The 26,828-nt window shown below is 39.3% G+C and overlaps 1 protein-coding gene across 5 annotated transcripts in view; it reads left to right on the plus strand.

Moving 5' to 3' along the window:
• CLIP-190 (Cytoplasmic linker protein 190) overlaps positions 1 to 26,828 on the plus strand; it is a 90,701-nt gene that overhangs the window by 54,996 nt on the left and 8,877 nt on the right. For all 5 annotated transcript variants that reach the window (XM_080286051.1, XM_080286047.1, XM_080286048.1 and 2 more), the window contains 11 exons: positions 1,268 to 1,420; positions 1,959 to 2,322; positions 3,034 to 3,152; positions 4,060 to 4,191; positions 4,795 to 4,941; positions 8,134 to 8,877; positions 11,144 to 11,275; positions 13,804 to 13,920; positions 15,518 to 15,645; positions 16,611 to 16,728; positions 19,819 to 20,531. In XM_080286051.1, coding sequence (XP_080142177.1) covers positions 1,268 to 1,420; positions 1,959 to 2,322; positions 3,034 to 3,152; positions 4,060 to 4,191; positions 4,795 to 4,941; positions 8,134 to 8,877; positions 11,144 to 11,275; positions 13,804 to 13,920; positions 15,518 to 15,645; positions 16,611 to 16,728; positions 19,819 to 20,531 — 2,867 coding nt within the window. The remainder of the gene's footprint in view (positions 1 to 1,267; positions 1,421 to 1,958; positions 2,323 to 3,033; positions 3,153 to 4,059; positions 4,192 to 4,794; positions 4,942 to 8,133; positions 8,878 to 11,143; positions 11,276 to 13,803; positions 13,921 to 15,517; positions 15,646 to 16,610; positions 16,729 to 19,818; positions 20,532 to 26,828) is intronic.

A 26,828-nucleotide genomic window follows, 5' to 3' on the forward strand; every position in this document is an offset into this window, starting at 1 on the left:
AGTTGTATAACTTGAGATGTTCTTAAAAACGATGTCTGATTTGTTTACTGTTATACATAATGCCTTGAATAATATTGTGATTTTTTAAACCTTTTTTATAACCTAGCAGAAAATGTACAGTTCCTTATCACTGAGCTGTAACTCCTTAACATAGAACAGTACGCCCACGAGTTACGATGGACACATGTTCTTCAGTTTTCTGATGTTCATCAGTTCATCGCATTGTGGATCCTTTGTTGAATCAGTGAAAAAAAATATAGATGTGTTCAAGACAACACCCATTTCCACTATAATACTTCCCTTCAAGTATATTACCAAATAAGTAATTACTTGCCATTGGTTTGTTATTAACATATATGATGTTGTGTCCTGGGAATGTTAAAATATTAAAACTGGAGTGAGTTGATCAGCTGGAGCACACAGGCACCTCCCAGCTACCTTTTATTTTATTAGTGTAAGATCACAAGTGCATGTGGTTGTATTTCAGCCACTTGTACTTTTTAGTTCTCATGCACTACCTTTTATTTTGGCCCTTGTCACCTTGCATAAATATTTTTGGTGAAAGTTGGGCAAGGTAATTCAATATTATATATATATATATATATATATATATATATATATATATATATATATATATATGTATAACCAATTGAAAGCACTTGTTATCCAGTTGGTTGGGATCATTCATCCTGGTTTGTGGCCTATTGCAAAACATTAAATACATTTTGTTGTAAAAGAACGAATGCACGTTGCTGATACCTGCACAAGTGTTCACTGAATGTCTTTATGACCTTCATTTTCAATGTCATATTGCCTGTGAATAATGTAAGGTATGGTGTATAATACTACTATTCACATGTTTTGACAGGGGCTAGGTAGAGACTGAGTTACAATTTTCAACAGGAAAGACTGGGTAAGCAGGTGACTCAGTACTCGCCATTGATGATTTAACTTGTTATATTTTTATCTTGACTGAACTTTATTATGAATGACAAAGTTTTGACATAAGTACACATACCATATGAATGTAACTTGAACCAGTTCTTAACTTTTACGTCAGAAATCTGAATTGTCACTGAAGGAGCCATTGTAACTCGAGGGTTTACTGTATTGCATGATGGATCAGACAAATGGTTTTTATTGATGAAGTTTGCTGTGCTATATTTTTCTCTTGGATTTCAGACAGTTTTATTTTACAACTTTGCCCACCATCAGAGTACATTACCTGTTGACACATTCACCACAGTTGCCTTCTTCCTTCCACTAGACCCAGAGCACAAGTGATGGAGAGAAGATTAAGAAAATGGAGAAAGAGTTGGAGGAGGCACGGAGAAGGTTAAAAGATCGTGGCCGGGAGGAGTTTGAGGCAGAGGAACTAGAGATCAGCCTCCGAGCCAGTGTGGAAGAGTTGCAGGCCAGGGTAAGCTGGATTGGTGTTTCCTTGTTTTTGAATGCTAGGTATTGTTAGGCAGCTAGAAATATTTAAACACTCCAAGTTTTATGATTTTTTAAGGGTAAAAAGTATTAGCTACTACAAGAATAACCCCCCCCCCAACCCCCCCCAAGTTTCCCTCGAGTAAATACGATGGTGATGGCACAGCTCATCTGGGCTTACAACTGCAGTACTTACAGTTTGCAAAACAAATTAGGACTGCAGTGGGGGTATGTATGGGAAGATGTTCTGACCTCTGCAATGACTGGACTCATGGCAGTCAGATTTTGATTGTACTGTTCAGATTAGAGAAGCAGTTACAAAATAGGGAAAAGTGTGAGTTGCAGGTCTCAAACCCCTGGATGTTAGGGGGGGGGGGGATGTGTAGTTAAGACGAGTATGTTTACAATCTTGTCACGTAAAAAAGCCAAGTGTTATTTACATGTAAAAGTCCCATATCTGTAAATTTGAAGACTGCTGATAGAAAAGGAAGTTGTTAGTAAAGTGGCATTTTTTCCCTTTTCAGGTAATGGAATTGGAAAAAGAGAAAGAGGATGTTGAGACTGCAATGGAGAAGCAAGGGGAAGAACTGCGTTCCCTCCAGACAGCCAGTGAAGCACTTAAAAACACCATCAGTGAGAGGGAGCAGAAAATTCAGCTTCTAGAATCTAGCAGAGAGGAGGACCAGGCACGTTCTGCCGAAAGGTCCATGGAAATTTCGGCCAAGGACTCAGTAATATCTGAAAGGGATAATATGGTAAAGGATCTACAGAAAAGTCTAGAAAACAAAACAAAAGAAGTAGAGGATGGATTGAAAAAGTTGCAGGAGGTCATGAAGGATCTAGAGAATGAGAAAGTGGAGAAAGAGGCATTAAAAAAGGAAATTACAGGTAATAAAGATTATTGTATAAACTTATTATGTATGTTATTAGCTTATTATGGATGTATTATTTATCTGCACATTGTTTCTTGATGTATAGTGCATTTTTTTTTTTTCCCCCCCAGATGTTGAGTGTTATGCCTAATGGCAGTCAATTTTTTTCTTTCTTTTTTTAAATTGAAATTGTAGAATAACTAAAGTATGCCACAGGTATATATCAGTAATATAGTAATTCCTTACAAGACGTCACCTTTCTTGATGTTTTTTCACTGTTAAAGTACTGTACACCCTCTCAAAAAATTTTCGGCACCCCTTGCTGTGGTATACTTTGCAACAATCACTGTTTCAGACGACTGTAACACGTGGTGTGGTTGGTACCCCCTGTACTTCTTTCCCTCTCCCACTGGATTTCATTATTAGCAGACGAACTGACACGTACCGGCAACACAAGGCTAGGTATATCAACAACGAAACATAATTCAGGAGTTGATTCAGAATGCTTCGTGTGGTGTGGCATAATGTATCATGCCGTAAGGGTGCCGAAAAAAATTTTATGGCCTGTACATTATATATAGGCATATTGCTTGTTAAATTTGCATTGCTTCCTTCAAAGTTCCCATAGTGGCTAGAGAGATACAATACAAAATATAAGGAGGGAAATAAAAAAATTCCTTGACCATAATGAGGATTTACTGTAATATGAGTGTGCATATTGTGACAGATATCCGAAACCAGCTAGCTTCTGGGTCAAGTGAGGCAACAACTTTGATGGCAGAGGTGAGCAAACTAGAGGAGGAGCTGAGGGCAGCAACAAATGCACAGACCACATCCTCACAACAGGTATTCACTAGGCATTTTCATGATTTTGTAAATGAGTAGGGGAAAGAAAAGGGAAAGAAAATGAAAAAAATTATATTTAAGTAATTTGAAAATTAACTCCGAAATTAATAGAATGGAACAAGTTTGAATATGCAAGCTGAGAATGGCCAGCAACCCCGTTATTTAATCAGTGTGAACATGGGGGCACTCTCCAGTCCACTCACTCAATATAGTGCTGTTCTTGGGTCACTGCCCTTTCCTCTCTTCCTTCTTTCCTTCCTTCCGCTACTGTCTTTCTTTCTTTCCTCTTTCTTCTGTCTACGGGTGACTCTACACTGAGTGACAAGCCAAATGGTTTCCCATACACCAGGAAACCATTTTCTACGCTGGTTGGTAACCATATAACCAAATTATGGTGCCTGGTGGTTTGGTGGGTAATTAAGGTGCTCCAGTCAGATTGAGCCTGTGCAGGTTTATATCCAAAGGGTGGTTGGGGTTTATTGCTCACGTAATGCCACTCGGGGATGAGTGAGGCTGGTCACTCTCATCTTAAGTGTCAGGACCAACATGCCTAGCCCTGAGCTCCTATGTTCCTCATGGGGCAACACAGGATTAGATGATGGATGGTGAACATACCATAATTGGTTAAAAATAAATGACAATAATATGATTGCGGATATGAAGATCAGCATTTGACTCGGATTAAGCTGCATTATGGTTTATTTGCCATGGCTTTTAGCAGATGAAATTCAAGACTGGTACTAAATTAAGAAAATGACTATGATAAGCTTTAGCCTTACCGATGTTAGTTAGCCTTCATTTAGCAAAGCCATTGACAACTCTCTCTCTCTCTCTCTATTACTCATCCTTACCCTATCCTTGGGTGGGAAAGAAAATTAAAATGATCGTGATTTTCACACTGTGGCAGATCACAGAGCTTGAAGGGCAGAAAGCGAAACTAGCAGGTGAGCTTGAGAGTGAGCAAACAAAGGCAAACCAGCAAGAGGAAGAGTTGAAATTGGTTCTCAGTCAGCGAGAGAGTCAGATGAATGACATCAAGGTAAGAGCATTATTTGTTTTTTATTTTTATTTATTTTTTCAAGTGTTTGTTTTAGGTATTATATTTTTGTTTCATGATCTGTGGACTTATGCTCTTCACTTTAGTCTTATGTGGTTTGGATATAGACGTTTACCCTGATATTATTTGGCCATGTCACTAACCACTCAATATTTACCTGTAATCTGTAGTCTTTATGTCTCTGTTATCATCCCATTAACACGCAAAGATCAGAGTGCCACCAAGAACCTGAAACTTTGTCTATCTGATTTTATCGATATTGTAAGTTTAGGGCATAACTCACATATGTATGTATATATATATATATATATATATATATATATATATATATATATATATATTTATATATTTATATACTGTAGGTGTTTAATTCTACATGTAAGTTGTATACTATTGCTTTTAAATGAGAAATTTTCATGTGTGCCACTTGTAGCGTGAAACTTCACGTACCCACACGAGTGTTGCAGATTTTGGCATCATTTGTTACATAACTAGGCTGTACCATAAGTTTGATTTTATATATATTGTCCAGTAGGAAGTTATCATGTGCAGTTACACTTCTAACCTATGTTTTCATGCCATCAGGTTAGCCTGGAGGAAGCTATTGTAGCTCTTAAAAAGGAGCAGGAAAACAGTGCAGCAGCACTGAAGGAAGCAAACATGAAGTTTGATGTCCATGAGAATGAATTAAAGGGGAAGGTTCAGGAATTGGAGAAGGAACTTGGTAATATGGTAAGTATGATTTGTTGGGGAAACAGTTGATTCTGCTGTAAGATCTAACTAGTGTGTAGAAGAAAATGGTAACAAAAAGAGGTAGACTCTTCCACTTTTGTACACTCTCTGTTTCTTAATCCTAATTCACCCTGCCTTTGGTGGGAAGAAAAGTCAGGGTGGTAATAGTACACTCGACCCTCAATTTGGCAGACCCCTATTTCCCTGATTTCGGATTTCCCGGACACAGGCTGAGGCCAGACAATATTATCAAATGCCAGACAAATGCCCGTACAAGTCCGGGATTCTCAACAGAAGTCCACCTATTATTCTCTCATATAAAACTATAAGCAGTCTGCTGCAAAACACAGTATAATTTTAGCAAGGGTTTGACCCGATAATAGCCATTTGTAACACACGCAAGAAGTTATTTTCCCACATGAAACGCATCTTGGCCACCAACCTGCCTCACGCCACCAGCTCCTAACTCGTGGCAATATCCCACTTGCCTCTTTCCTTTCTCAAATGCCACTATAAATAGTTTATTGCATAACACAGTAAAGTTTAAGGAAGGCTTGGACACAATAATATTCATAGGTAATAAAAAAATTTATTTTTTTATGGACACAGTCAATGGGATCCAATTCTACTCGCTTAGCTCACCCGACTTGATGTGACTAAATACCGAATCGGCACTTTTTAACTGGAAAATATTTTATTTTTTTTTTGCTACAGTGGCTCATACACACCTAATTATCTTAAATCTACTTTAAAAATTTTACTTAATGTAACTTAATTTAAAAACTAGGTTTCAGAGCTAAAGTGCACGAATGTTAGCAGATATTTCCCCTTCAGATCGTCAGTGTTTATATCTCGATCAGCTGATTAGTGGTTGGCCAATGTTAGCAGATATTTCTCCTTCAGATCATCAGGACGCCTTGACAGACTCCTATTTTGCATAAATATTTATTTTGAATACAAAAAAATGTATCTGCATTGTAAATCGATATTTATTGCAAAACAAGAGTCTGTCAAGGTGAGTTGTTAGGCAAGAGGCAAAACACTTATGCTAACTTTGAGATATTTTTGCTCTTAATCCTGATTTTTTATTAATAATTAAATTAAGCACAAATTTTTGACTGAATTTTAACCCTTTAACCGCGGGTGTCATCCCAGAATGACATTTCAAAAACTGGACCAAACCGCAGGTGTCATTCTCGAATGTTTGTGAATATTTTGAATACCGCGCGTTTTTTCCGTGCGCCAATTGTTTCAAGGGAGAGTAGCTATTAAGTTCTTTCACTCCAGCCGACCCCCACCTCCCTCCTCCCACCCCCCGGGCCCCCACCTCCCACCCCCCGGGCCCCCCACCCCACCCCTGACCAAACACGCATCAGTATCTGTCCAGCTGTGTGAGTGACAACACCGCTGATGTGGCAGTGAAGTGCGGGCAATTACATTGCCTTTTACCTGCCTCAGTGAACACAGAGTGGGTGTTTATCGTATGTGCAGTGTTCATATATGTTTATAGTATTATTATCAGAATGAGGTTGGCATTTGGTAATGGTGTGTGAGCGAAAAATAGTGATTACAACACCGCTGATGTGGCAGTGAAGTGCGGGCAATTACAGTGCCTTTTACCTGCCTCAGTGAACACAGAGTGGGTGTTTATCGTATGTGCAGTGTTCATATATGTGTATAGTATTATTATCAGAATGAGGTTGGCATTTGGTAATGGTGTGTGAGCGAAAAATAGTGATTACAACACCGCTGATGTGGCAGTGAAGTGCGGGCAATTACAGTGCCTTTCACCTGCCTCAGTGAACACAGAGTGGGCGTTTATCGTATGTGCAGTGTTCATATATGTTTATAGTATTATTATCAGAATGAGGTTGGCATTTGGTAATGGTGTGTGAGTGAAAAATAGTGATTGTAGATCGCTCACTTTAATGGCACTGCCCATCCAGTGATAGTCAACAAAATCATGAAACCTACATCATTGCAAAGCCGAAGGTTAGTATTTTCTAATGGTACCTTATTTTTCGCTCTAGATTTATTCTGTGCAGAGTTATAAAGGTTTAAAGTTTGTTTACATTTTGGCTGGAACCCCCTTGGGAGAGGCCAGTCGGGGCAAAACAATGCTCGCGGTTAAAGGGTTAAATAATTAGGTGTGCAGACATGTGGTGATAAAGATTAAAATATTTTCCAATTAAAATTGCCGATTCGGTCCAAGATTGCGTGTTTGTATCTCAGTCAGCTGATTAGTGGTTGGCTGACCTTGTGGTGCTCCATTCCTTGCTCATTTTCCTCTTTTTCCTTAGCTTTCTGATCTTCTTCTATCATACCCTCCACATTCTCATCAACAACTGTCCAAACAACCATTCTTAGGGTTGTAGCTAGCAAAATACAGCTATTGTGTCAATTATTATTGTTATTGCGTCAGTGTTATTATTTTATGTACTGTGTATGTTAGTTATGTTGGTATACGTAGCCTACATTCCAAAATTCTCTAGATTATTGGAATAATTGCCGGACAATATTGGAGAATTCGGACAAAGTATGGTAATAGTCCGGGGAATGGTATGCGGGGCTGGACTTCTGTCATTCCTGGACTGATCCACCCCCCTTTTAGTCCGGCAAATTGAGGGTCGAGTGTACTAATATAATAATAATAATGGTGGTAGGTGGAGGCACTCACCATCCACTCACTCGATGTAATGTTGCTCTCCGGAGTCTACCCTTTCTTGTCCTCCTCCCATCCTCTTTTGTTTTTCTTTACCTCATTCTGTCCTCTTCCTGCCAATGGGTGACTTTACACCCCCTCTTCTGTCTTTCATTCTTTCCTCTTCATTCTGCATATAGGTGACTGTACACTGAGTGACAAACCAAATGGTTTCCTTTACACCTGGAAACCATTTACTATGCTGGTAACCATATAACCAGACTGGCGTCTAATGGTTTAGTGGGTAATCAAGGTACTCCAACCTGATTGAGCCTGTGTTGGTTCATATCCAAGGGGTGGTTGGGCTTTATTGCTCATTTAATGCCACTAAGGGATGAGTGAGGCTGGTCACTTATCTTAAATGTCAGGACCCACCTGCCTATCCCCTGGCTTCAACGCTTCTCATGGGAAAGCACAGGTTTAGATTATGTATGTATGTATGTATGTATAATAATGATAGGAATAATAATAATGATCATTTTTCATTGCAGGAAGCTAAATTAAAAGAGAAGGTGACCCAAAACCAAGAGATTGGTGAGCAGCTATCAGCATCAAAGATTAAGATTGAGTCCCTTGAGAGCCAGCGTATGCAACTCCAGGAACAGATAGATGCCTCACTTGCTTCTGGCTCTGATACCTCCAAGCAGCTAGAAACACTCACCAGACAGCTTGAGGAGGTTAACAGGAAAATGCATGACAAAGATGGGCAGCTTCAGGACAAGGACAGGCAATTGAGGGATAAAGAAGAGCAGCAGCAAGAGAGGGAAAAGCAGCTGCAGGACAAAGACAAGCAGCTTCAAGACAAGACTAAGCAACTGGAGGATATGAACAAAGAGAAGGAGGAGAAAATCCAACAATTGGAAGAGAAAGAGACACATCTGAAGAATAAAGAAAATGAACTACAAGAAAAGAAGAATCAAGTAGAGGAAACAGTGAAAAAAATTAGTGCAATGGAGGCTGAAATTGTTAAGGAAAAACAGTTGAGAGTAGAAGACAGGGAAGCAGAAAACAAAGTGAGGGAGGAAGAGAAGAAAAAACATGAAGAGGAGGTGGGAAATCTTAATCAGAAGTTGAGAGAGGTAGAAAAAGATATGGAGAAGAAGGTTGAGGAGGCTGAAAGTCTGAAAAAACAGCATCTCACTGAGCTGGAGGAGTTTACCAAAAAGAAGGACCTAGAGTTATACGAGCTACAGGAGCAAGTCACGCTGAAAGAGGGAGAAGTGTCGGAACTAACCGTAAGTATAATTTGTAGAATATCATGGGATTTGTTGTTTTCCTTGTGCAGTACAGATTACTGTGCTTTAAGTATAATGATTGTGGAATCTGTAGGTGGGGGTGCACACCATCCACTCACTCGATGTAGTGCTGCATAGGATGTCTGCCCATTCCTCTCGTGTTTCCTTCCTCTTCTGTCTTTCCATCATTCTTTTCTCTTTTCTTCTGCCTACGGGTGACTTTACACTCCCTCTTCTGTCTTTCTTTCCTTCATTTTTTCCTCTTCCTTCTGCCTGTGGGTGACTCTACACTGAGTGACAAATGGTTTCCTGTACACCAGAAAACCATTTACTGTGCTGGGTAGTAACCATATAACCAGATTATGGCGCCTGGTGGTTTAGTGGGTAATTAAGATGCTTCAGTCAGATTGAGCCTGTGTAGGTTTATATCCAAGGGGTGGTTGGGGTTTATTGCTCACATAACGCCACTCAGGGATGAGTGAGGTGGTCACTCATCGTAAATATCAGGATCAACTTGCCTACTCGCCTCATTGGGCAACATAGGATTGGGTGATGGATGGATGGATGATTGGAATCTGTCCAGTTGTATTAGAAAAGATGCATTTAACATGTATTTGACAGTGAAGCGCACCACACACAACAGTGTATCCAGACATGGTGGTTGTTTTATGAGAAAATGAAGTGGGAGGCCTCCATGGGGTGGTTCCGGCACATTACAGTTCTCCCTGCTGCTGCCTTTGTCCATTTGCTTTATTTATTGTGCCTTTAAAGTATAAAAGGTATATCAAAAGCCAGATAAAGTCAAATAAAGTCTTAATTGATCACAAGATTGATGGATATGGTTTCCAAACACTTTAAGAACAACAGATGCCATCCTTGGTGAATGAATTTGTCTGGTGTGATCTAGAGTGCAGTAGAAGGTTAATGCTGAAGGGAGTAACTTGAGTGCCGTAACGAGAGGTGAATAATTAAAGCAGCTGCAAGAATGTGTACCGGGTGTGTTGTGTCATGTTTACATTGCTTTATAGTTACACCATTCAGTAGTAGTACAAACTGACTGGTTAAATGAGTTTTGGTTAAATGAAAACTCATTTTTTTCATTCATTCATTGCCAGACGCCATGTATCCCAAACGGGGTGGCCAAGGGCTTAGAGTTAATTGTTTTACAGGGAGGGGCACCAATCCTCCACCAACCCCACTTAACACGCAGGGATGGTAATGAAAACTCACTCCAATTTATTTTATTTTATTTTTTTTATTTATTTATTTATTTTTTTACTATAAACTTCATTAACCTGAGTGGGGAAGTCTAGAACCAAGCTCAAAGATGGATGTGAATCAGGGTGGAAAGGAAACTCAAGTTCATTTTCCTTCCCTCATGTATCACAAAACTACTTCCAAAGTACTGGGGAGCATGGTCACCATATCAGTATATCAGTATGCCAGTATAAAAAGGAGAGGGAGTCCTTCCCCATTATCATTTTTTTCTCTACTCGGAAATAGAGAGGGGCATTTACTTTTATCCCTTGGCATGTTAGGAGTGATACTTTGGACTGAGGAGAATACTTATAAGTGCAGATTGTTAAAGGCTTTCATTTTGGGGTGGGGGGGGGGAGAAAACGTGAGAGAAGTTAATCAGTAGTGCATATCACTTACTACACTCATAATATCTTTTCATACTTTCTTGTTTTCCTTTTCTCATTTTTGTGGTTCCTACCTAACCCAGTGTATTTACAGGAAATTGCAGTGGACACCAGAATTGAAATGAGTGTACTAAGATGGTATGGTCATGTGGAGAGAATGGATAGCAATAGAGTGGTGAAAAAGGTATATCTGAGCGAATTTGAAGGAGGGAGGAAGTGAGGTAGGCCAAGGAGAAGGTGGAGAGATATGGTGGATGAGTGTGTGAGGAAGAGAGGTTTGGAAGTCGGTGAGGCTAGGAAACTGACAAGAGATCAAGCTGGCTGGATGAATGTGAGAAATGCATGATCAGGGATTTCGCACCCTTCTGTAACGTGGCAGCATCCAGATTGACTCTTTCGGATATGTTTGTGTGAAGCTAAAGAACATGAATGTTTTTAGCATATCCGATAGAGCCAGGATTCCGGGGGCTTGAATGATGAGTGAATGGAAGCGTGGCCCATTGGATTGGGCAAATTTGGGCTGTCTGGACATTGCTACTCCTCACCTTGCCCTAGGGTGAGAAAGGAGGTCCGGATGATGATGATGCAGTAGACTGATGATGACCATCACTTAATGTTTCCAGAACAAGGTGAAGTCACTAGAGGGCAAGGTGAGTGCCTTGACGACTGCTGCTGCCGACAAGCAGGGAGGCATGGAGGCTGCCATGGCTCACCTGACAACTGAAAAGGACCAGCTGGTCAAGGAAGTGGAAGAGGTGAAACACCTGCTGTAACATGTGCATACATTTACAAACGACACTCTCTTACATGATGCAGAAAATAGTATTGTGATGTATCGGTTTAAAGATCAGTCTGTTCACACACTTATTATGCTCCTCTCAGACATTCAGTACAGATTCTGTACTCTAGAGCCTCTGTATCCACACAACACTTACACATTATGCACACCTGCTCAAAAACATTAGGTAGCTCGCAAGCAGTCGATGCTCTAGAAGCCACTCTGTGCATGCTAGAATATAACTAAACACTCAGACACTTTACAAGCGCTCTAGATATCACTCTCTGCACACCAGCATGTTGTATAATTAAACACTCAGACACTTTACAAGCACTTCTTCCTGAAATCTCAGTCAGTGTTTCAGCAGAATCTGGTGTTCAGTGTCTCAGTTGTACGTATGCAGTGTGTGTTGTGATTTTTTTTTTTTTTTTTTTTTTTTTTTTTTTTTTTTTTAAATAATGAAAATTGTGTAATGCATTGAAAGAGTGCAGTAATTTGTGACTGGAGCATTGCATATATGTTCAGGCCCATTTGTGGTGAAGGAATAGAATGAGTGTATGACTCTTTGTGTTTACCTAATTGCAGTACAGTACTGTATATAGCACCGGAGTTACCCTTTATTGTCTTGGCTCTTTATCTAAGAGTACTCTTTATCCAATCTAGACATAAGCACATGGATGTTCTTTGCTCAGACCATCTCCCCTTCTAAGTCATTCCAAGTGTCTGTACTGCTGTTTGGGAAACAAGCTTAATTTCCATACTTTATTGAGGCACACCTCCATTAATTTTCAGTTTCCACAGTAATCTGTGTGGCAGTCTGTCAAATGCCTTCTTCAAGTCCAGGTAGACACAGTTAACCCAGCTTTTCCTTTCTTGTACATCATCTTTGCTGGAGAATCTTAAGGTAGTAACACAAGTTGATCCATCCTTAATTCCATCTTCTTTTATGGTATTGTCTTATTCTCCATTAAGAATCTTATCCATCTTTTTCTCATGACATTTTCACAAAGTTTGCAAACAACATTAGTGAGGGAGGCTGGCCCATAAATGAGTGGGTCCTTTCTATCTCCATTATAAATTGGAAGTACAGTATATGTGCTCTTTTTTTTCCAGCTGACTGGCAATTCCCTGCTGTCTGGAGAGCACTTACTTAAAATCATGGATTGACTACATTTACTGGTTTGCACATTATTTCAGAATCCAACCAGTTACTGCATCTGGTCTCATTCCCTTCCTCACTTCCATGACCTTCATCAAGTGTTGTATCTCCTCTCAATTAGTAATACAGTTCATCTAATTGCTGTTGTTTTATTTCTGTTTCAAGTTCTGAAAAATTCTTTTTCTGTTACAAATACAGACTGCAGTCTATCATTCATTATATCACACATCTCTTCTTTTTCCTCTTAAATTTCTTTACCGTCTCTCTGTCACAGTATATCTGTACTCCCCCTTCTCATTTTTCTCTTGACAGACTTGCAGAACAACTTGGGGTCATTGTTACTATTACAGTATTTTTCTCATTTTTTTGTTCTTGTCAATTTTTACATGCTCTTTTCTTGCTCCTTTACACTCCCTCCAGGCTCTTTCCACTTTGTTCCATGCTCTACTCTGGGACTCAAGTGCCTCCCTGCACCTTTTATTTTTGAGTGATTTTCTTTTATTTATCCATCCATCCATCATCCAATCCTACATTGCCCCATGAGGAGCGTAGGAGCCCGGGGCTAGGCAGTTGGTCCCGACATTTAAGATGAGAGTGACCAGCCGCACTCATCTCTGAGTGGCATTACATGAGCAATCAACCCCAACCACCCCTTGGATAATAAACCTTCACTGGCTCAATCCAATTGGAGCGCAGTAATTACCCACTAAACCACCAGGCGCCAAAATTTGGTTATATGGTTACCATCCAGCATAGTAAATGGTTTCCTGGTGTACAGGAAACCATTTGGCTTGCCACTCAGTGTAGAGTCACCCACAGGCTGAAGGAAGTGGAAAGAATGAAGGAAAGAAAGACAGAAGAGGGAGTGTTAAGTCACCCATTGGCAGAAGGACAAGGAAAGAATGAAGGAAAGAAAAACGGAAGAGAATTTTTATTTATTTATTTTTTTCATTCTTGCAGAGAATTTTGGGACATAAAGTTGTTGACTCCTTCCCTATATACTTCCATGAAGATTGTATTTTAAATATTGTTTTACCTTATCTTTTCACTCGTCATTGTTCATAAAGTGTTGCCTTGGGGAAGGAAAATTTGCTCTCCCATAATTATATTTGTCCTGTTGATATGCATTTCCTCTTTATCCTGTGCCATTGCCTAGCACCTCCAGTTCAGTAACCAAGTGGTCCCTCATTCCCAGGGAACAATGGTACTATATATTCTGTTTATCATTACAGTATTTGTGTGTGTGTGTGTGTGTGAGTGTATGCTTGCTTGTTTACATATGTTTAAAATTTAAATGACAGCATGATCATTATTTCCTCTCATATCCTGCCTTCATGTCAAAACAGATGGCTAAGGGCCGGAGGGAATTGGATGCAAAGTTGGTGGCCCTTGAGGAAGAGAATCTCAAGCTGCGTACTGAGAGGGAGGAGAACCTTCTGGCAGTTACACAGAGGGACAAGAGGGTATGAGATTTAGGTTCTGTTATGATGTACTCTCATCACTATTTATTTATGCTTTTTCTCATGGTGTCTTGTCATTCAGTTATTTTTTTATGGTAATTTGTCTTTATATTTTGCCTTTCTGATCACTGTTTTTTTAAATCAAAATCAAATGACACCATGCTTCATTGTAAGAATCCCCATACTGAGATTGGCCTTAGTACAGCTGATGTTTTCTGTGGACTTGAAGATAAATCAAGTATCAAAACCTGTTAATTACATCCTAACTCTTACTGGAAACTGTTAGGAAAAAATGAGATTTCAGATGTTTAATAAGATCTGTAACAGTGAGTCTCAGCTTTTTTTGTGTGTGTGTGTGTGTGTGTGTGTGTGTGTGTGTGTGTGTGTGTGTGTGTGTGTGTGTGTGTGTGTGGTTAATTACCAAGCTCTTACCCTAATACTCTCGCATGGCAGTCCCTACAAGGGTTGATGGTAGCTAACCATCTGGCACATCATAAACACTCCAGCCTTGACTGGACAACATAACTTTTATATAATGCACACTCATAATTGGGTATATCTTGTGACTACTCTCAACCAGTGAACCTGTGTTCCCTCCTCTAACCACATTCAGAATATCTCCACAGCACAGTCCTTGCTTTCAGCAGTTAAAACTAAATGATGTGCATACAACTCCCAGACCTAAAGCACCACAAATACCATGATGAAAAACACCCAGACAGATTTCTGACCAACTCCAACACACTTTCATAACCATTGCACATTTTCATTGCCTCATACACTGGCCACTTCTGTTAACGTAGTTCACAGAACTAATAAACTGCTACAGGTATACGCTGGTTTAACGATGCAGTTGGTTAGGTAAAAACCCATCGTTAGGCAGGGTATCGTATATGGGGGTAGTTTTAACATGCCAAGTAATGGGATGTGTTTACCAGCCTTGGGTTACCCCCCCAGTCAAGGCCAAAATCCACCTGAATGAGCCCAAAAACAAGTTTAATACAAATCTAAATGTCCCAGCAGCTGTAAAAGACGCTAGCCTAAGCCTGACACCTGTAAATAACTCATTAAAATCAACAAATAAAATCTGAAAATCATCAAATATAAGTCTGGAAAAAATCACTAAACTGTACCTCAAAATGACAATGTTCATCCCCACCTGTGGCTAAAACACATTAATCTAAGTCTAAAAACTGTTTAATAATCAACCTAAACAGAATTTTAGTCTAAAATATCATCAAAACAGGTAAAACAAAATCAAAACCCATCGTTAAACTGGGGTTTGGCCATCATTTGGTGGGGTATGGTGGTATTTCTACCCCTATTGTTAAGCAGGGGTATCGCATCTAGAGGTATTGTATATTGGGTATTACTGTACTCTGTTAGAAGTAGAGAGCACAATAGTTGGAGGGAGGTGGGGGTGGGAATGAGCACTTCTCTCCCATGGATGTCCCAGTGGAAAACAATGAATCATTCATGTGATCTCAGTTCATGTGTGTATTGGAAGTAAAGTTGGGATTGGTTATGATGTTGTAATCCATTTCATGTGTGATATTTTTTTTTCCTTTGCACATAGAATTTTATATATATTTTTCCACAGGTTGAGGAGTTAAAGGGTGAGGTGCAGAGCCTAATGGTGAGCTTCAGTGCCCACCGGGAGGACCTGCAGAAACAGCTTCAACAGGCGCATCAGGACAAGGCAGCTATGGCTGAGTTCCAGAGCACCTTGTAAGTACAGGAGGATGGGTTGGCCATGTGATGCTGTGCAGGCAGTTCTTGTTAAGAGTTGGGGATTTATTCCTAAATATCACAACTTTTTACATACAATTGGTACTTTATAATGGGGAAACTGACAGATCAACTGTATAGGTAGTAATGGAACCTTCAACTGGCAGTTTTACTAATTTAATGGAACTCAGTAGCAAAGTGAATGTCAGGAAAGGTGACTCTTAACAAGATCTTAATGTAATGTAATACGACTGAGTAACATAGATGAGATGGATCCATCTGTACATGAGATTACCAGTATTCCTCAAATTGTTCCATATTGTTTGTGTCACCATGTTTCAGTTGGATGAACAGTATGGCAGAAGAAGGAAGATTACTGTTGAGTTGGAGTGATACTGCTTTGATTTATGCATATTTTTAGCCATCCCAGGTAAAACATGGAAATTACCATCAGGTAGTGGGCAAATGTAATACAGTTGTAGGTTGTATATAGACATGGCGTACCCTTGCTTTTGAAGACCATGATAATTATGAGATCCCGCCATCTTACTGGGATTGTATAACAGTCTTCTCTGATCCATCCATCCATCCATCATCCAGTCCTGGGCTAGGCAGTTGGTACCGACATTTAAGATGAGCAGTCTTCTCAGATGTGTGGCAATAAGTAAACTTTTTGAAAGCACCCATTTCAGTCTAGGGGCAACAAATGGCTAAATTGTTATAGATGAGTACCTTATCCAATAATTTGTAGGGAATAATTTTGTATCTCTTGTTTTGACACAGTTCTGTTAGGTTCATAGTGGAAGATGTCTTAGGACTGTACATTGTTAGTTTAATCTGCAGCACTTAATCGTCCAAAGGCAGTGACATCCTTATTTAATGTATGGTTGTTAATTCTGGACACTTGTATTCTACTAAGGAAAGCCCTTTCATACGTGCATTAATTTAAATCTGTATCTTTCTAGCGAAGGAGAGCTGGCACGCATGAATGAGCTCCAGAAGAGTCTAACAACATCAGAGGAGGAGAGAAACAACTCGGAGGCAGAGAAGAGGAAGCTGGAAGAGGAGCTGTCCAGATTGAAGGTACCACACACACTAAGGACATTAATGTAGTACTGTACAGGCAGGGGTACTCTGCTCTAATCCCTTCACTCCGGTGACATGTTTCATTTTATTCTTGCAACCTAAGGACAGATTTTTTCAACTTCAGAGTCTTTTTCAGATTGGATGAGTTAGATAAAAATTAGCTTATTCGGTATGAGAGATCTTTCCAAATTCAGAAAAAATATTTTATGCCATGCACCCACTCTGTGTAAGTACCCACTCATACATTGACCGCGGTGTGCTTAATTCACTGGAATGTAGGAGTTTGCAGGAGGGAGTTAGTCTTATCGTCATTATGATCCATTGACAAGGGTCTTCTGAGATTCCGATGAATATTATTGGCATCATTTCAAATCCAACCTCAGAGATTTCGATGACGAATTTATTCGTCATTTTAAGATAAAATGTTCACCATATATTGCATTTACACGTCATAACAAAAAGACTTGGGCATGATGTCACAGAATGCCTGCTCTGTGTGTGGCAGGTACTGTGCAGCTGGCATGACTCATGGCTTTGTTACTTTATTACTTTATTCCTTGGCGAATATTTTTGTTCGGCAAGATATAAAATTTTTGTTTTTTTTCCCAACCTCAAGTCATCATTTTGACTTTTTATTTTCTTTGTTTTCCCTTTTTGAACATACCATAATAAAGTACAACTATTCAGCTTTAAAGTGACACTAAAACCAGCATTCTATTTTAAAAATGTATTTACACTGACCGATCACATAACAAGGTCCCAAAGTGAATATGCGGCCCAGAATCAGAAAAAATTGTGCATCTTTTTCTTTTCTCTTTACCTGCTCACCCTTACGCCCGTTAGGCCTAGGTTGGCCTGTCAGTTGAGAGGCTATGAACGAATGATCTCCATTGCACTCATTCCTGACCAGCACCTCCGCCTGCTGCAGGTCCATGCCTTGCCTTCTGATGATCTTCACCACTCCGTCTTGCCATCTCTTCCGAGGTTGTTCCCGTGGTCTTTTCCTATTTGGCATCCATTCCATCATTCTTCGCACCATTCTTTCCCCTGGCATCCTTCTCACATATCCGAACTATTGCAATTGGTTCTTTTCAACTGTCATCAATAAAGACTCCACTTTTAAGATGTTTCTTATCTCCACATTTCTGATACAGTCCCTTTTCATGACTCCAGCAATAATCCGCAGCACCCTCTTTTCCGCCACCTGCAACTTGCTCTCAGCCTCTCTATCAACACCCAAGTTTTGCTTCCATACAGTAATATAGGCTTGAGTATCACAGTGTACATGTGAACTTTCACTTTCCTGGGGATGTTAACGTCCTTCAGTAGAGGGTACAAAAAACTGACATTCCTCGAGAATTTGGCAATTCTATTATCTGTTTCTGGTTCCATTCTGTTATCACTAATCAGTTTACTTCCTAGGTAATGAAAATTATCAGTCTTTTTAATTGTGGCCTCCCCCACTCTGATGGTCTCAGGATCCTGGCATCATCATGACACAGCTATGTATTCTGTTTTATCTGTGTTCAGCTTCAGTCCGTAGGCAGTAAAACTATTATTCCAGTCTCCAACTATATCCTCCAGCTGTGCCTTGCTACCAGCTATTTGTGTTACGTCATCAGCTTAGGCAAAACTATGTGTTTGCTCTCCATCCTGCTGGACCTGCCTCATCACAATATCCATGTCAAGGATAAATAACAAAGGTGACAAGACACTGCCCTGCCTTACACCGGTGTTAAACTCGAACAGTTCCTCACCACCCTTTATCTTACTCATCTGTTGTCTGTATGTACTTTTCATTGCTTATAGCAGCCCATGTGGTACTCCTGCTACTTCCAACACATTCCACATTTTCTCCCTAGGTATCCGATCGAATGCCTTCTCTAAATCCAAGAAACAAACATGCCACTCTACATCATATTCCCACAATTTTCCTAAGAGCAGCCGCAGACTCACAGTTTTGTCAGTGGTCCCTCGTCCTGGCCTAAAACCACTCTGACAGTCTGACAACAAATCCTCCACAATACTCCTCAATCTTCTCTCCAGTATTATTTCAAATATTTTGCCTACGTGGCACATTCATGATATCCCCCTGTAGTTTCTGCATTCAGTGGGGTCCCCTTTCTTGAATATAATAAATAATAAAATGCAGAAATAACCATAATCTGTATATCATTGTAAACATAATTTATTGTAGATTTGCATGGTTTAAACCAGATTTATACATTTTTGTTGGTCTCTCTCTCTCTCTCTCTCTCTCTCTCTCCCCCCCCCCCCAATATTTAATATTTATCTGTGGCAAGGTATAAAATTTTTGGCTTTTGCCATTTATATCCAAGGGGTGGTTGGGGTTTATTGCTCGTGTAATGCCACTCAGAGATGAGTGAGGTTAGTCATTCTCATCTTAAATGTCAGGACCAAATGCCTAGCCCAGGGCTCCTACGCTCCTCATGGGGCAATGTTGGATTGGATGATGGATGGATGGCGTAACATCAACTCATCATTTTGCCTTTTTATTTTCATTGTTTTTATTTTTTGAACACATCGATAAAGTACAACTATTCAGCTTTAAAATGACACCAACACCAATATTCTATCATGAAAAATGTACTTACATAGAGCAATCAAAGAAAAATATCGCGGTGCAACATGTGGGTCAGCACGAGAGTGGCTGACTCAAGTGCCAGACATAATCTGCCCAGCCCAGAAACCTGATAGGGTTAAAATACTTTTGCTCCTTAGGTGATGACCTACTGTTTGTACTGTCACAGGCAAAAGTTCGCTAACAGTTCCCTGCCGGCATTGTGTCCCATCTTCCATCTTTCTCAAGTGTCTCTGATTTTCAGAGAGTATCCTTGTGTTTCATACACTTATGTGCTTTATGTTGCTTTCACATAAAAATGTTTTATACAATGTCTTCCATTGCCACAGCTGACAGGAAATTGCTACTGAATTTTTTGTTTTGTTTATTCTTCATATTAAACGGTTACCTTACTGTTTGCATTATATGCAAGATTTTTTTTTTTTTTTTTTATCTACTGTCACGTACTGATGAAATTTGTAATGGTTGTCATCCATTCACTGTAGGGCATTGAGGAGGAGAAATCTAATCTAGTCAAAGAGAAAGACAAGTTGGAGGAAGAAGTTAAAAAAATTGCCACTCTGGAGGCCCAGTGTTCCAGCCTGAAGGAAGAAAAGAAGAGAGTAGAAGAAGAAAGCAATGCAAGGTCAGAAGAGCTTAAGTTGGAGAGGGAACAAAGAGGAGAAGAAAAGAGAAAATTAGAGGAAGAGATACGTTGTCTACAGAAATCCGAGGAAGAGAGAACAAGATTAGGTGGAGATGTGCAGAGACTAGAAGCTGAGCTGACTAAAATGACTCAGATAAAGGAAAACAATGCCACACTGAGTTCAGAACTGGAGAGGATCAGGGAGGAGAAACGAACTCTTCAGTCAGACATCAGCAACATGGGGGAGGAGCTCAAGATGAAGGCTGTGCTTGAGGAGGACAACCTACAACTCAGCTCCGAGCTCAAAAAGGTCACAGAAGAAAACCACAGAATGAAGTCAGACTTGCAGAAACTTGAGAGCGATTCATCTAGTCGAGTTATGGAACTTGAGGCTGGCCAGGTCAAGGAAAAGGAGAAGGTGAAGACAGTTGAAGAAGAGAAGAAAAAGATGGAAGGAGAAAGAGAGAAGCTGCAGGAGGAATTGATGAAGCTTAAGCACACTGAGGAAGAGAAGAACGAGTTGGAATCGAAGAACAGGGCCCTCGTGCAGCACATGGAGGAATTGAAGATGAGGTGAGTGCCTGGCAGTTAAGTTATTATTCAGCAACAGGTACCATTTTCAGGTGTTTAACTCTGGATGCAAGAGTAACAGGGATCATGCTTTCAAGAATTTCGTAAGGGAAATTACAGTGTATTGTAAATATTTTAAATGAAGAGTCATAGAAATATGGAAACAATATTCCAAAGTTTTATGATGTATAGATAACAGTACATTCTGTCTTACTTTAGCATCATGTAATAGCAGTTTTTTTTTTTTTTTTCAGAAGTGGTATTTGATTAGATTTGTCGATGGGAAATTACTGTACTGTTAAGGGATTAATTATGTAATTTATGACATAGAATGATAGTCTTTGTATACTGTGCATTATTTACTTTCCAGTTTCATTGCAGTGAAGGATAAGTCACTTTATTCATCCTCATATGCACCTCCTTTCACTGATACTTTTTCCCCAGTGACTCGTGTTGCGTCATCCTATGAGAGAAAAGTCTTGTGTATGCTAACTTTTCAAGGTAGACTGCTTTATTTTGACGTGTTGGGTACTAGAGTGAAGTGCGTAGTGAGTGCTGCAGTTTTGCGATTAGTTGCTAAGTTGCTAGTGTCATTCCCTTATCTTGTAATTTATATAACTATTCCATATAAAATTTCAAACATATGTAACTGAAGTGTTTCATGGTTTGTATGACAGCATTTGCGTAGACAGTAGAAGTAAGTTTTTCCCAGAAACTGCAGTTTTCTGAATGGGATGGAATTATGTTTCTGACACATATTCAGCATAATGAGGGATTTATTGACTGCTAATATCCCTGTATTATTTATTCAGTTTAGAAGTAAATGACTGAAGTCATTTAACAATGCCTAACGGTATCACCAAGATACCAAAAATTTTTAACTGTTTCATAGGTATTGCCTCACCCTTCTATATGAGGTGCTGTTGTTTTAGTTTATTTGTTTTGATGGTGAATGGCAAAGCCAGAATGAATGTTTATAAGAATGAACTAGTGAGTGTAGAGAAAAAATGCTAGATCTCGATGTAATGAACAGATATGATGAATGAACCACTTGAACTGGCTAAAGATTTTAAGGACTTTGGTCCACTGAACCAACAAAAGAAGAGAGGCATATATGTATGTATAAAGAAAAAGTTTCCTTTGTCCAAAGGGATGACAGTCAAGGTGTTAGTATGTTCAGCATACAAGGGAACATGAATTGTGTACTGTAGACAAAGTTCAAAACAGTACCAAAGCTCAGAAACTAGCTGAACAGGGTTAGTTTGAAATGGGTTTGAATGTGTGCATCAGATATTGACTGTGAAGATGTTGGCTATAAAAACTAAAGTTTGTTACATTCATGGATTTGGAGGTGACTTATGATGGTGCGGACCGGGAGGGGTTTCCGGAGGGCGTTGAACCAAGACAGAGGGTAATGTCAAGGCACAGTGTAGTAGTGAGAGAGAAGGAAGAGGAAAAACAGGGAGGGAAAGAGTGAGGGAAGTATTTACGAACAAAGTAGACTGGAGTCAATTCTGAAATTCCCTGGGGGGATTGATTGATTGATAGAACAGATGGCACCACAACAACGAGGTCATATGGTGCCGTACAAGCAAAAATATAGTCAGTAAAAACATAAAAACATTAAAAAGAAAAACTCCATATTAAAAACTAGTCATCAAAGTAAAAACAATGCAATCGTAAAAGGTGAAGGAGACCAGCCTTCTTCAGAAATAAAAACACATCATCTCCAGGGGTACCAGGCATTTTTCTCCCAAGCATCGAAGAGAGACAGTAAACTCTATCCTCTCCTCAGTGCCTGAATAGCAGCCTCCGATGTAAGTCACCCAAACTGGGACACTCAGCTAGCAAGTGTCTGACAGTAAGGGGAACCAGACAGTCATCTCAGAATGGCTGCACACCTCCACACATGAGGAACTCATGTGGAGCCTGGTATGTCCAATGTGAGGGCGAGCCAGAACAGTCTCTAACTTAAGAAACATTTCAGAGGCATTGTAGGGCAAACTCTCTGAAAGATGAACATGGTGACTTTCTATAGCTTGTTGACGTGAATTCTATCCCACCACAACTGCCAGCAAGCACGAACATCAACAATAGTGGAGCGCGTAAATCAGTAGCAGGTAGAGGACAAGGAGCACACATTCAGTAGGTCCCTGGAGGGAGCAAGGCCTGAGAGATGATGATGATGATGCTGTATTGCTTATTTTATTCCAGCAGAATACAAGAGAAAGTGATGCAGAAAAAAAAATATAATATTGTACTACTACGGTTATATAATTCCATTGTCAATTGTCTTTAATAACAGACTTTCAGGAGAACATACACAAGAATTTGGAAATAGTAGAGGGCGCTTTTGATGTGTTCCTTGGTAGATAATAGCAGGTCAGAGTTCTCAGTGTGTGAGATGAAAATGATCATAAAATTCTCTTTCAGTTGTGATCAAGTTTTTGAACTCCAGTTCAATAGATTGGTGTAAGTGGTATAAGTTTGTTGTACCTGTAATTGAATACAGTACCTCATGCACATAGCGTCATTGATAAAAAAGTATGTATAGTTTCTTAACTTTTCAACTGCACTGTAAAATGCAGCTTGCACCAGCTTTTAGTGATCCACGAGCTTCCTCGGCAGTTATAGAATGACTTTTTAAGTGTTTCTTTAGATCATGCTGGATCACTTATTTCACTTATTAGGTTAGTAGACATTTGCAGATTCCACAGGTAGGCAGATATAATATGACAGACTGTAATGTTACTGTGTAGAGAATTATTTTTGCGTAGGATAACCAGGGTGCTAGTTCATGAATCAGCAAGAAAGGCTGTTGAGAAGCTTATTAAAGCAAATGCTTGGAAAACATTTCATTGCTGTAACCTGTATGTGTGGTATTCCCATTTCGGTATACAGTACACATACTTATAGAGGAATGATTAAGTCTTATGCTTTCCTAATGCCAACTTGTGTTGTGTAGTACTGCACATGTAAATTCACTTTTGTAGTTAAATAGTTATCATTACCACGTCTTTATTACGTCCTTATTACTTGATAGAATCAGAAGGTCATAGCTACTTAAAATACACCGTAATAGTTCAGTCTCATAATAACTCTCTGGCACACCCTTTTTCCTCTTCCTCTTTTTTCCTTCTAGTCAAGAGTCTGATGCATCAATTCTGGACTTATTTGTGTGAGGTAAGCTGCCCCATTGTCCTGGCATGCAAAGTAGGCCCTGTTGATGACTTTAGAAGGTGGAGGGGACAACGCAGTGATACTAGCATGTGGCATTGTCCATATAAAGATTTTTCCTCATTCCTAGAAGCTTTATGTAGTGTCTGCATTTAGGAAGGTAATGTAACCATTCATCAGGAAACTTTTTTCAGAGCTTTATACTATGTGTTATAGCTACAAATACACTACAGTAGTCCCCCCACATCCACAAGGGTTACATACCGTACTTGGAAAATGCATCTCAGCTGAATCTGCAGATGTGGCACCTAGGTACATGGCAAGGAAGAGGTGTAATTATGGAGTCTCATCATGCAAGGTGAGGTGGGGGGGAATCATTAACACAAACATAGCTGGCATTTCATATCAGTGATGTTTATCAAACTTTTGTTGCTGCAGTTGAGTTGTGCTGAAAAAGCTCAATCGAGTTGTAGAGAATAGACTAGAAGAATATATACCTGAGTGATGCTAAAATTTTCTCTGTTTAAGGAATAAGTTATTATGGAATGGAGTTGCTTAAAAGAGAAAAAAAAGTGTATAGTGTAATAAGGGCTGTCACTGGGAGGATGGTGGGTAGGAGGAATGATGAATTTCAGTACACAGAGCTAAAGACGTGGATGTTAAATGCTTCTTTAGTAGCAGAGACATGATTGTGAAAATTTTATTGTATACTGCTTTGATGTTAGGGGACTACTGTATAAGTACAAAAATGTGATCATTGCCTGCACAGATAGACAGTTCATGCAATGCTGTTTGTGGAAGGCTAAGTTCATAGTTTATGTTGTTGAAGTTTCCTACTGGTATGTTTGATAGTTGTATGAAAGATAAAGCATCTCCTTGTCCGACAATTAATTATTGGGTTTATACATACAGTAAAGCATTTGGTGTTATAACTGGTTTGGCTTTGTTAATGGGAATGAAGGGGATATGCATTGTATATTCATTGCTTTATGAACTTAGGTAACGCTTAGTATTTTTGTAATACCAAAAGACCTCTTAAATGTACTGAATGTTTAAAATAGCATTAATCAGGAACCTTACAAAATTGGCATAACATAGTACCTTAATCTGATATTTATGAAAACCTAGTGTGATATTTTTGTATAGATCTGTACAGTATTTTTGTCGATATTGTAGTGTGTCCGCAAACCCCAAACTACTGTACCCTTTGCTTTTTTTTGTATAAGGGTTGCATAGACAGTAAGAGCATAATCTAGTCTGGCTTTGGTTTAAGTGTACAGGTACTGTACATAGCTTCAGTTGTTAGATTTTGCATTAGTTTTCAAATGTACAACTAAGAGTTCATTTAAAGAACTTCACTGTTTAGGTAAAATCCTGTATGTTTTGTCTAAAGTACTTAAAAGAATTCAACTTAAAATACATTGCTGTCATTCATGTAGTGGAATTTAATTTTGCATAATAATGCTGTATTCTTGATATTTTTGTTTTAACTAAATACTAGATTTTTTTGTGTCAAATTGTGTGGTTTCTAGCTCATCAGCATTCAGCATTTTCACTGTGGATAGCCTTAGACCACCCTTTCATCTTCAGCAAATATTATCCAATACCTTTTGAATTACAGTATATTAAAAGCCATTCTAGCTGTAAGACAACTAACACGTAAACATTCTGTGCCACCTGTAGCCAGGTAGAGTCAAGCCTACTCTCTCTGCGACGGCTTGTGATCCAGAGTCGCGCTCGCTCAGCTGGCTGCCTCTCTCTCTCACCCTGATCTTTGGGCAAGCTCCCTGCAGAGGCTAGTGAAGGCTCTGTACTTTGACTTTGGATTATTTCAGCCGCCTGTGGAAGACAGTTTTAGATTTTGGTTGGTTACATTATATGTGGGAGACATGCCGTCCTTAGAGATGCATCATTAGTACTGACTAAGTGTTTTGGTCACCTGCATAAACTTGAAGCTATTGAGAACTGTGTGGGCATAGGTCTTGTGTTTTCAAGATGGAATTTGGATTTAATTATTTGGTTTAAAATGTGTTAGGTTTTGGGACAGGTTTTATATGCTTTATTGTGTATCCAATGCTGTGTCGTACCTAATGAAAATATTTGATATTGCTCTACAGTTATTTATCAGGAATGCATTATCAGTTATAGTGTACCTTTAATTCACAGATTAAGTGTTTGGGTTGCTGGAAAAAGTCAGGGTGGAGGGAAGAAAGAGGTAAAGTGAGACCCAGTTTAGTGACAGCTGGTTAATCAGTTGTGCACAAAAGCTGCTTCAATATTCACAGGAACCAGGAAGCTCATGTTGAAGAAAACAGAACCCAGAAGTTTGCTGGAGTTTTGGCTATACCAGTTCTATATCGACTGTATACATATCAGTTGTAGTGGTGACTGAAGATGTTAGATTTAATGATACATAGCATAAAAAGGTCTTACATCATGCATGCTTCAGTTTATATTAGTTTTGGTTTAGCTTTGATAGAGGAGTGACCCCATGTATGTATTTGTACTGTAAAGTTTATAGTTACACAGTAGGATAGGACACATTACTTGACATATTATGTTGTGTAGTTTATAGATTTGTGGATGTTAGGAGTTTTTTTTTTTTAAGACTATTGCAGATGAGAGGTTTATATCTTTCTCCTTTGGGAATCTGCAGCTTTGTTATTAAAACTGAGAGTGAGTTCATAGGTCCCCCCCCCTCTCTCTCTCTCTCTCTCTCTCTCTCTCTCATTGTTAGATGTGATCAGCCTGCATTCCACATTATAGAGTGTAGTCACCAGTGACACAGAATGGACTGATGCACATCATTGTGCCAAGGAAATTATCATTAACAATTTGAGGCCTTATGCACACTTTCAGTTTTAATGATAAGGCCTTTAACAGTCATGCTCAGGATATTGTTTTTAATCATTCTTAATGTTAAGAGTAGTAAAGAGCTGGCTACTCAACAACAGAGAGAGGAAAACAAAGGTATAGCTCATCATCATCATCATCATCATCATCATGACCTCATTTTTCCACTAAAGATAGTGTGAGGTAGTGTCCAGAAAACTAAAAGAATGCATGAAAGAGGGAGAACTGTCATCTGCATTCCCATTGAATTAGCTTCATAAAGGAAATACA

Source organism: Coenobita brevimanus, chromosome 110 (assembly GCF_032717465.1).
Source record: "Coenobita brevimanus isolate Jiangsu-jjx chromosome 110, ASM3271746v2, whole genome shotgun sequence".
In the NCBI taxonomy this organism is placed as follows: domain Eukaryota; kingdom Metazoa; phylum Arthropoda; class Malacostraca; order Decapoda; family Coenobitidae; genus Coenobita; species Coenobita brevimanus.